Source organism: Carassius auratus, chromosome 25 (assembly GCF_003368295.1).
Source record: "Carassius auratus strain Wakin chromosome 25, ASM336829v1, whole genome shotgun sequence".
NCBI classification, from domain to species: Eukaryota; Metazoa; Chordata; class Actinopteri; order Cypriniformes; family Cyprinidae; genus Carassius; species Carassius auratus.
This window is the reverse complement of record NC_039267.1, coordinates 11,514,769-11,526,514: the sequence shown is the minus strand read 5'-3', so window position 1 is coordinate 11,526,514 and position 11,746 is coordinate 11,514,769. Positions and strand designations below refer to the sequence as shown.

Genomic DNA, 11,746 nt, shown 5'->3' with positions numbered 1-11,746 from the left:
ATGTACGTCACAGTTACCCAGCTGCCTTGCTGGGGGCTCTGTAATTTCACCGCCTTTGTGGAGTGGGTGCTGGTGTCCTGTGGATTGCCTCTGACTGTGGACATCTCGGACAACAGCCCCACTCTGGACCCTGAGCCCAATCCACCCTCTCCCTGCTGCTGGAGCAAAAGTCAGCATGCCTCACAGATGAACGTGCACGGTCAGTGCTGACCTGTTTGAATTCTTTCAAGGGCAGGACGGCAGTCCCACTGAAACTATTAATGTTATATACTGTTTATATACTTAAAGGGCGGGTGAAATGCTCGTTTTCACTCAATATCCTGTTAATCTTGAGTACCTATAGAGTAGTACTGCATCCTTCATAACTCCAAAAAGTCCTTAGTTTTATTATATTTATAAGAGAAAGATAGTCTGTACCGTTTTTTCCCGGAAAAACACGAGTGGCTGGAGGCGTGACGTGTGGGCGGAGCTAAAGAATCACGAGCGCGAGTAGGCTTTTGCATTGAGAGCGCTAGAAACTGTGACATTACCGTGAGGAAAAAAACATCATCCAAAACAAACCACGGCTAACAGTCAGATTCAGCATATATTTATGATCCAGAATCAGATCCAGAGGCTGAAATTGAACAAGAGCAGCAGCATCAACGACTACAGCAGACGTCTCTATGTGGTATGTATTGAAACTGTATATATTTGCTTAGCGGTTTTGGAAAATGACTAAGTTCCACTTTATGTCGTCTTTTTATTATTATTTTTTTTTAAAGGGACACTGAGTAGGAATTACTCCCATCTAGTGGTGAAATTGTATTTTGCATTCAAACTAATTTTGCTCTCCAGCGCCTCGCTTTTTCAAATGCGCGTTGCATCTACGGTAGGCGATATGTACCAAAAAGCTTTGACAGGATGTCTTCTAATAGCACTTCGTCAAGTTTTCCTTCAGGTGAACAGGTGTGTTATTTCAAACAAACTGCAACATGACAACTAACAAACGAATGTTACAGTATGAATTACTGACTGTGGAAAACATGAAATATTGTAATTAGTAGTTATGTCTAATTTATTCGTTATATTTTCTGAATTATATGCATTGTTAGATATAAAAAAAATATTATAATATAGATTGTTACACTGACTTACCTGTCGAGAAGAAAAACTGGCCACTTCTGCGTCTCTTTTGAAATCTTTATCAAGCATTAGCTCTTTCCACCTAGAAAAAGCTTCCCCGACATTAACTCTTGTTTTCTGTAATCTACGGTCACGTTTCCTTTTACGTTCTATTTTTGACTGTTTTGGCGACGATGTTTTCTTCTCCTGTGGCGCGGCATATGTATGGTCCATAATAAGAATGCAATCCAGACTTTTAAACTTGCCGGTGCAGTTTCAAGCGCCTCTCACTGCTCTGCACCTGCGTTTCTGGCTCTGACCGAAAACGCGTTGTGGAAACGCGTTGGCTTAGTACTTTTTGTCCCTCTCTGCTATTATAGTTTTGCAAGATGGCGGAACTACATGGAAGCCTCCGTCAACCTACCCGTCCCATGTATATAAAGATAATAAATTCTTCATTTACGAGGATTAGTTTAAACATTGGCATAGGTATTTGTACACCATTGAGGGCATATTTATGAATAAAAATATTGATTTTAGATAATAAAATACCTAAAAAGTTACTTATTGTCCCTTTAAGGTGTACATGTGGGAAGTGCAGTTTGATGACAACAGCGCATGTTGTTTACTTGATGTGCTTGCACGCCGATAGCTAAGTTAACAACACAGAGATATTTGAAGCAGTTTTACTCACCGCCTGCGGTTCCAACACACGATCGTGAACCTTTTTCGTTGGGATTGCATTATCCTTAAGAAATAAACAATACGCAAATCCGTCGTCAAACTGGGCCTTGTTTGTAAAACAAGCATCTTCGAAATGCAGGGAACAAACAAAAACACTTGCACAGCTCCGTTGATGCTCTGTAAAAATAAACTCTATCCACTGGTCCCTTAATGCTGTTTTTTTTTTTTTTTGCAGGGTTGTCTTGCCCTGGCAACCAAAAATACACTTCTTTTGTGACATTTCGCGACGCTCTCGCTCTGATCAGTGAATGTCTGTGCTCTCAGTGCTCTGCTCTACGGGAGCGCGCGCTCTTCCGGCAGACGTGCCCTTAGGACCCATATAAGGAAATTCCGCTCCATCTAATGTCACACAGAGCCATACTCGAAATAAACTTTCCGAAACTTGTGACAAACCGGAAGAGGTATTTTTGGAACAATTTTTGAAACTTTGTCCATGTTTAGCATGGGAATCCAACTCTTTAACAGTGTAAAAAACTCAGTATGCATGAAATAGCATTTCACCCCCCCTTTAAAACTGCAACTGGATCTACTTGAATGTGTGAATATCATCTTGATGAACAAAATGTGTAAGAAGAGATTAGTTAAATACCAAGTATAGAAAATATGAAATACAGAAAAAACTAAATGAAATTTCCTGAATACAGTCAATAAACGTTTATATATATATATATATATATATATATATATATATATATATATATATATATATATATATATATATATATATATATATATATATATATATTGCACTATCCAATTTTTGAATTCCACAGATCCAAGATAACAGAGGATTGATAGGTGTTTGATGAATGGTTAACTTGAATAACATTACCATGACAGAACACACATTTTCAAAGTATCAGATCCTTTTTCATCATCTGTTTTGCTTCTGTTGCTAATGAGAGTCTGGATGGTCCCTTTGGTGTTTGGGACTGAGAACTCCTAATAATAATCACACTGAAGAACAGAGAGGAAAGACAACATTTAAAAAAATACACCTTATACACAATGATCATCCTAAATGTGCTTTGACATAATTTTAAATGCCAAATATGGAAAGGATATGATATGCAAAACGTAGACATGTAGTTTTCAACATTAAGTACTTTTCAGTCATAGACAGCTACTGTTTATGTACATAGACACCTCTTAAATATATATTCAACAAAAAAAAAATATGTTTCATAATTCTGTAAATAATGGCTCATCTTACTCAATGATAATGATATTTGTAAATATTTGTAAAGTAAATATTTGAATTTACACAGTCCTCCACAGATCCAAGATAACAGGGCATCGATAGATGTTTTACTTGAATGAGAATGGTTTTACTTGAATGATCACATTTGCCTAATAGAACACACATTAGTACAAGGGAATTATATCCTGTATCATCCTTGTGACTTAAACATACTGTACTTAATGTTAAATAAAATAGAAAACAAGGGTTCTTTCTGAAGCTTCACAAAATCTTCATAGAAATTCTTAAGGCAATGACAAAATTTCATGTTTATTTATATAATTTATGTATCCGTTGTCCACTTTATGTGTATAATATAGAAAGGTTAAATTTGTGTTGACAGGCAAAAGAATTTCGAAACATCATCCATACCACAATGAATATGTGTTAGCTCTACATCTCTTGTGATGTTTTCCTCTAACCAATCAGTGTCTTTCCCAGGAATCCTCCATTACCTTTAATAACAGAGTTTTTTAATCAGTTAGTTTAAAATACTTTCCATGGGTAGCGGTTGTAACCTTAAAAGGGTAGTTCACTCAAAAATGAAAATTCGGGCATTATTTTCTGACTCTATTGCTGTTCAAAAGACCACACAATCTTCTTTTTGATTGATAAACTATCTATTTAAACATTGCAACAGAGGCTATGAAACAACAGAAACATGGCTTTCAAAGGAAAGATTGCTATAAAATAGCACACCTAGGTTTCTAACTGATGACAAAGAATTGATGGAGCAGCTATCGAGTCTTAAGGCCCGTTCACACCAAGCACGATAACTATAAATATAACGATAAAGATATAGTTCTAAAAATCGTTCTCAATATTAAGGAATAGCTGAAAGGCACAGAGAAACGATATCGTTGAAATCACTTTCAGAACAATTTTTTTTTTCTGATGAATGATAAAAACATTGCCAACCAATCAGAATCAATCCTGCTGTAATGAGCTTGAGAATTTAAAGCAGCAGACGCGCGTCCACTTAGAATACATAGACAATATCGCTCGCTGGTGTGGACGCTAATATTGTTATCTTTATAGTTATCTTTATAGTTATCGTCCTTGGTGTGAACAAGCCTTTAAACAGTGTTTTAGGTTATCACATGCAGAGTTTTTAGGTCCTATAATTAACAACTCTGTTTTTTTTTTTCAGAATTTATCAGTAAGAAGTTAATTCAGAGGTTACTTCTCTCAAGTACAAACTCTTTGTGTACAGAAGAGCAGAGTTTTGACCCGCAACTATGCCACCTCACAGTTACCCAGCTGCCTTGCTGGGGGCTCTGTAATTTCAGCGCCTTTGTGGAGTGGGTGCTGGTGTCCTGTGGATTGCCTCTGACTGTGGACATCTCGGACAACAGCCCCACTCTGGACCCTGAGCTCAACCCACGTTGAATAACATTACCATGACAGAACACACGTTTTCAAAGTATCAGATCCTTTATCATCATCTGTTTTGCTTCTGTTGCTAATGAGAGTCTGGATGGTCCCTTTGGTGTTTGGGGCTGAGAACTCCTAATAATAATCACACTGAAGAACAGAGAGGAAAGACAACATTTAAAAAAATACACCTTATACACAATGATCATCCTAAATGTGCTTTGACATAATTTTAAATGCCAAATATAGAAAGGATATGATATGCAAAACGAAGACATGTAGTTTTCAACATTACGTACTTTTCAGTCATAGACAGCTACTGTTATGTACATAGACACCTCTTAAATATATATTCAATAAAAAAAATGTTTTATAATTCTCTAAATACTGGCTCATCTTACTCAATGATAATAATATTTGTAAATATTTGTAAAGTAAATATTTGAATTTACACAGTCCTCCACAGATCCAAGATAACAGGGCATCGATAGATGTTTTACTTGAATGAGAATGGTTTTACTTGAATGATCACATTTGCCTAATAGAACACACATTAGTACAAGGGAATTATATCCTGTATCATCCTTGTGACTTAAACATACTGTACTTAATGTTAAATAAAATAGAAAACAAGGGTTCTTTCTGAAGCTTCACAAAATCTTCATAGAAAATCTTAAGACAATGACAAAATTTCATGTTTATTTATATAATTTATATATCCGTTGTCCACTTTGTGTGTATAATATAGGAAGGCTAAATTTGTGTTAACAGGCAAAAGAATTTTCGAAACATCATCCATACCACAATGAAGGTCAAGAGGACACTGAGATTTGTTCTAATTTATTTTATTGTTAGTGTGACAATGAAGATTTTAGATTTTAAGATTTTAAGATTTCTTAACTTTAGCTTTGATTGAAGATTACTTGATATTTCTATTTAATGCATATATTAATTTCCACACCAGATATTAGTCGACCCCAATGAAGTACCTTAATTAAAGGGAATTAATGTAAATATAAAATAACCCCACTGTTTTAAAGTGCTAACCTCTTCAGCCCTTTATCAGAGACTAGGAGTCCAGAGATACTGTATATTTTCCACCTTTTATGTGTGCAGGGTTTCCCATATCAATTATGCATCAGAGGTGTTTTTCTTTTTTTGTCAATAACATTTGCCCTGTACGTAGGGTTGCTGCACTTGTGAAAAGTACAGATATTCTTACAGCTGCATTTGTGTAACAGAAAACACGTCACTTACAATAAAATCATCTGGTAGACATTGTGTAATGCACATTTTTCATAATACAAATGATACGTAATACTGAAAGACAAAGCAAAGAATTCACAGCATCATCCTAAAGAACAGCAAAGAAAGAAAACATTTAAAAATACACCTTATACACAACTCTATGATATACAGAAAGAAAACATGCAATTTTCAGCATTAGAAGTACATCTCGGTTACAGACAGACTGTAAATAGGCTCCTTCTGAATGTATAATCAATTAGTTTTTTTTTTTTTTTTAAATACCAGCTCATATTACCCAATGATTCAATATTTGAATTTACACTGTGGTCCACAGATTCAAGATAACTGAGAATCAATAGGTGTTTGATGACCGTTTTATTTGAACGGTCACCTTTCCATGAAAGAAAACTTTTATTTCCAAAGAATCACATCCTGTATCATCCTCGTGACTTAACCTCACTTGACATTAAGTAACGTATAAAAACAGGACTCTTTCTAGAGCTTCACAAAATCTTCACTGACAGTCTGATTGCAACGATCTGAAAACCGAGGTGAGTTTTTGGCACATCAAACTGCCGAATAATTATTATACTCAGTGTTTATTTATAATTAATCAAGAATCATGTTCAGAATATGACTGAAGACATTTAACTTTCCCAGCTTATTCATTTTAGGGTTAATCATGGCAGTGCTGAGAAGTCTTCTGCTTCTTTCCATTGTGTATTCTATGGTGAATGCAGATGGTAAGACATTTATTTACCATTGTGAAAACACCTCTTTTTTTTTGTTCCAGATTAAAATCTGTAAAATCATTGTCAAGTCTAGTCACCTTTATTTAAGTAAAGCTTTATACTACATAATTATATAGTATAATTATATAAAAACAGATAGTTTCAAAGCAGCTTTACAGCAATAAGAAGGAAAATAGTGATTCAGTTGTGCAAACAAAATTCACTTTTGCTGTAAAGCAGCTCTAAAAAGATAATAAAAAGATTGTTTTCTGCCAAATCTTTGAGAGGCTTCATTACAAAGGGGTGGACAGGAAATATGATTGAACTGAATTTGGTCATGATTAATGAGGTTTCTGCAGCATGTGAAGACTATATACTGTATTTATTTAAAGAACCCTAAAGTTTATGTATTGTTTAGATGAAAATGCCCCAATGGATGGACAAATTTTGGAGTGAAATGCTACAGGTACTTCCCTCAGACAGTTAACTGGATCACTGCGGAGGTAATGTGTTATAAAGCAGCAATAGTTTATTATTATTATTAATTATTCAATTGATTGATTGATTGGTTGACTGATCAATACCATTTATATTGTATTGTAGTACAATAACTAAATAATACACCTATGTTAAAGTTAATTGTTAAATTTAAATACAGAAATGCATTGACATTTTGCATATGACATTTCAAACTGAATTTTGCTACCCATATGCTTCCATACAATTAATTGTCATATTAATTTTTTTTTTTTTCAGAAAATCATTTTAATGTATTAATATATTTACTGAAGAAAAGTTAGCCTAAAACTAGATTTTCTGCAAATAATAGATACGTATAAATAAGTATTAAGCAAATAATCAACCAGACATCCAAAAGATAGTGGATTAACAATGTAACAATGTCTCTTTAGAGAAACTGTCAAACCTATGATGCAAACCTTGCATCTGTGCATAATAAACTGGAAAATGATCTCCTACTGAGCATGGTGCCTTCTAACACACGTTTTTGGGTTGGCACTCAGGATGGTGAACAAGTAAGTTGTTCTGCCTTTTATTTATTTTTTAAAGATGACATAAGTATGGCCTAAAGAGACTGATATGGTTAGATTGCTTTTTAGTATTTAAACATGAGGTAAAGTATTAAACACTCAATAATTACCTTCTTTTTGTAGTCTGAGTACTTTGTAATGACTCTCTTCACTCATTAGGAAGGACAGTGGATTTGGAGCGATGGAAGTCCCTTTGACTACACCAGCTGGTGCTCTGGAGAACCGAACAATGCAGGAAATAACGAAAACTGCCTGGAGCTGGCCTATAGCTGTAAGAAAGCACTGATTGTATTAATACTTATAACAATAATTACAATAATTATTCACATCCTATAATCAATCCTTTAATGTCATATACAGTAACATAAAATGGCTTATTTGGAAATCACAAAATGCCTTAAGTTGAACATTTTATTTTATTTTGACACACCACTAAAATTATCAGAATAACTTTATTAATTTTTCCACCCTACAGCTAACCGTTGCTGGAACGATCTGACATGTTCAGTACAACTTGGCTTTGTTTGTGCTAAAAACCTGTGAGATCACATGCAGTCATCCTGCTCCACATTTACGTGATTGTGCTACATACATTTACATTTTCTGAACTCATCCTTTATAAAACATGTTAATCTGAAATTAAACTTGCATCTTTTCTCAGTATCTTTTCTAAAACACTACTCTAATCAATAAAAGCATTGACAAAGCATATATTGTGTGTTGCGGAGTTTCATTAAAATCATGTATGAAAACATAAGAATATTGTGCAGCAAAAATGTAGAATATGGTTATTAGAATGACACTGTATTGTGTCATCATCGGGCTTAGAAATATGTTTGTGCTCCAATGACTCGCAGACAAAATCTTATGTACAGTTGCTAAGTAAAAAAAAAAATGTATACATTTATTAAAATTGATTCTGCCAATTTTATGTCTTCATATATGGTAATACCTAAATAGATTAAATAATCTTTAATAGGAATGAATGAGGGGATAGGGGAATTAACCTTACCAATGATCCAATATTTTAATTTAGACAGTCCTCCACATATCCAAGATAACAGGGCATCAATAAGTGTTTGATGACTGTTTTACTTGAACGATCACATTTCAATGATAGAACACACAGTATTACATGGGAATAAGCCCTTGCGTGTCACCATAATAGTGATGGGATTTATGGCTCTTTGAGGGGATCCGGATCTTCGCGATCCGTTCCTTTCAAAGAGCCGTTCAAAAGAACGGCTCTTTTGGCTCTTTTTAAATATTTAGTCAGTTTTAAGAAGCCAGCTTGGGAGCATCTCAGTTTATCCTGGAAATAATCACTGGGAGGTATTATGAGGTGAGATTTGTAGTCAAATAATTAAAGCTCAGATATCACACACCAATATCTGAGTTTGAATTATTCTGAAATATTGATTATTACCTCATTTCTCATGTGTCGACTATATTCCATAGGGTTGCACAAATCCCTCTGCTTAGACAGTGACATCATTATTTTGATTTACCTTTAGTACAAAGTGTGTGTGTGTGTGTGTGTGTAAAACTACGTTGACTTATGTTATTCATACAATACCTACTCACAAATAAACATAAAAAACAAAGCCGGCTGCAATGAATTTCTGTGCAAAACAGCTTTTACTACATACACTTCCACACAAGAACATTGTTATCACACAAGAACATTTTGATAGAAAACTAATTTTTTTTTTTAAGTAGATAAAATTAGAATAAATAAAATGGAAATGTCTACATACTACATACTATTACTACTGTAAACTTTGCAAATAGGACATCAGCCCCTTCAAGTCAATGAACAATAACAAAGTGGGCTGCAATGAATGTCTGTGGAAAACAGCTTTTAGTGAAACATTTCTATACAAGTACAGTATCACAAAAGAACATTTTTAATGATTTTAAAATAAGTTTTAAATGAACACAAAATGCAATGTAAATGCATGCACAACTAATAACTAATATCATCACGCTATAAAGGGTTGGCCTGCGCTGGGTGCGCCCCTCCCCCTATAACTGTTCTGTCTCCTGGCGGAGCTCATTTGTATGAACACGCATAGGAAAAAAGAACGATAGAAAGAACGGCTCCTCTCCAGTCGCGACTCGGCTCCCATCGTTCATGTTTATGAGCCGTTCAAAAGAATCGGTTCGTTCGCGAACGTCACAACTCTACACCATAACTCTGCGAATCGCTGAATCACACAACCACTGAAATGGTCACATGTGGAGCAGGCCCAACAGTCTGAGACATAATCTTGAACTGACTTAGAAAATCCTGTAATGACGTGCCCGCATCATGCACGAATCCAAGTTCACCCCCAAAAACGTTGTTTGCGGACACCAAAGCAGGACACTCTTTTGTAGGTTAGTCCATAACCCAAGGCTCTTCAGATGATGGTGGTGCAAGACATCCTTTCATCCTTTCTTCCACCCTTTCTTCAGCCACTGTCAGGGCTGCCTCTCGTCTACAGGCGCCTCCACACCTGTTAGGCTAGTGACAATGCCCCTGAATTTTCGAGATACCCCTACCGGAGGTAGAACTAAACCCAACAATGTTTTTCCTCATCTCTAAGGTCTCCCATATATGAAATGGATTCTTGGCTAAAAATATTTTACTGCAAAGATTGTTAAATTAACACATATTGTTATACCACCACAAAACCAATAAAGGACTAAAATATAGCCTGTCCGTATGGGAGTTAAGGCATATAAACTAATGCAGATCAATCGCACAAGCTCTGAGAGCTTTGAAACTTGACATGTTTGTAGTCAGGAAGTTGATTTAACTACTAGAAAAGACTGGATGTGAATATCTTGATGTATGGAATAAATAGACACATGTAAACACATATCTAAAATAAGCGGACATGCACAATTCAATATCTATGCAGAATGTTTTCATTTACTTTGTGCTTGCTTTGCCTGGCATTATCACAGAAACACATATGATGGCTTGTTGGAAAGGTGGGGTTGTGCTGAATCCAGCAATACCAAATATGTAAATATATAATAAAAAGAAGTGTTCTGTCACTCAATGTATGAGGTGTCCAAAATGAATGAAAATGGAACACTGACATAATTGAGTCCAAACCCATTCATTATCAGTGATGAGAAGAATGTTGAGAAATTCAAATATAAGGGACATCAAAAATATTTAATATGGCACCTTGTACTATATGGAAACAAAGATTGAAATCGAAAGATAACACCTTACCATAGCACAAACAGGAGACCAGGAGTTTTAACTTAATTAACTTTTTAATAAAACTATAACTTAACTTCACACAATACAACTTAAATTACTGTCTTAAATAAAACAAATGGCAATCTAACTAAAGAAACAAACACTTTTTGGGGAAATGAGCCCTGTCTTCTCAGGCTGTTTAGTTTATTTTCTAGCAGCAACCATTTGGAACATCAACTGCTTTTGGTAACCATTGGAGAAGGGTCTGGCTGCAGACTTGCACTCTCAGACACTGCTTCTGCTAGCGACGTCACTTGCAGTCTATATTTTTTATTTTGTTCTATTTATTGATAACTTTTTGTTTGAATTTCCCAACATTTTATAACAGTTGCCATGTGGCGAAGACAAGAAAAAATAAACTAAATTACAATGTCAATTGCAATCGCTACTTGCACTCTGGTACCTGTGACTTCACTTGCAATCAACACAAATCTTGCATGTTGCCAGTGGAGACAAGACACTGTGGTTGTGATTAAATGATTAAAACTAATTTAGTACTATAACGTACAGGGTCCTGCAAGAAAAAGACAAGCACAGACCTTGGCCACAGAACAGCAGAATATGAACGCAATGCACAAAGTCTTTCGTTAAGCGTTTTCCTCCTGTAGAAAAAAAACTAACACTTAATGTGGCATAATGTATTCAGACACATTAAGTTCAATTAAAAGATCAAATTTGATATATAGTTATTATTCAATGTACTACAAGGCACGCAGATGGCTATGAATACAATGTGCAAACTTTGTCCTCCCATACAACATAACGCTTAATGTGGCCTAATAACAGACTAAGATGATAAAGACAATTTAGTAGGCCTAGGCTATATGTCTTGTTGTTGACTCAAAGTATATACAGACCAGCAAATATGAACGGGCATTATGCATTAAGTGATTTTAAAAGGATCAGCTCCGTACAGGCAAGAAGACGAGTACAGAACGCAGTGCGTTAAATTGTACATTAAACGTTTTCCTCCTATAGAAAATCATTATAAATAAAA

At 35.1% G+C, this 11,746-nt stretch overlaps 1 protein-coding gene across 1 annotated transcript; it reads left to right on the top strand.

The window, feature by feature from the left end:
* Positions 1-8,231, top strand: LOC113042848 (galactose-specific lectin nattectin-like). The gene is made up of 5 exons (XM_026201839.1): positions 1-199; positions 6,865-6,944; positions 7,353-7,475; positions 7,650-7,761; positions 7,966-8,231. Exons 1-5 carry the CDS (start codon positions 1-3, stop codon positions 8,031-8,033), a joined length of 582 nt encoding a protein of 193 aa, XP_026057624.1. The 3' UTR covers positions 8,034-8,231.
* Positions 8,232-11,746: the final 3,515 nt, after the last annotated feature.

What these genes read in the sequence shown, in the direction of transcription:
- LOC113042848 (XM_026201839.1), top strand. Translation starts at nt 1, where the DNA reads ATGTACGTCACAGTTACCCAGCTGCCTTGCTGGGGGCTCTGTAATTTC. An exon ending in TTAACTGGATCACTGCGGAG is followed by an intron (nt 6,945 to 7,352) that starts GTAATGTGTTAT and finishes ATGTCTCTTTAG; the next exon opens with AGAAACTGTCAAACCTATGA. An exon ending in CCTGGAGCTGGCCTATAGCT is followed by an intron (nt 7,762 to 7,965) that starts GTAAGAAAGCAC and finishes TCCACCCTACAG; the next exon opens with CTAACCGTTGCTGGAACGAT.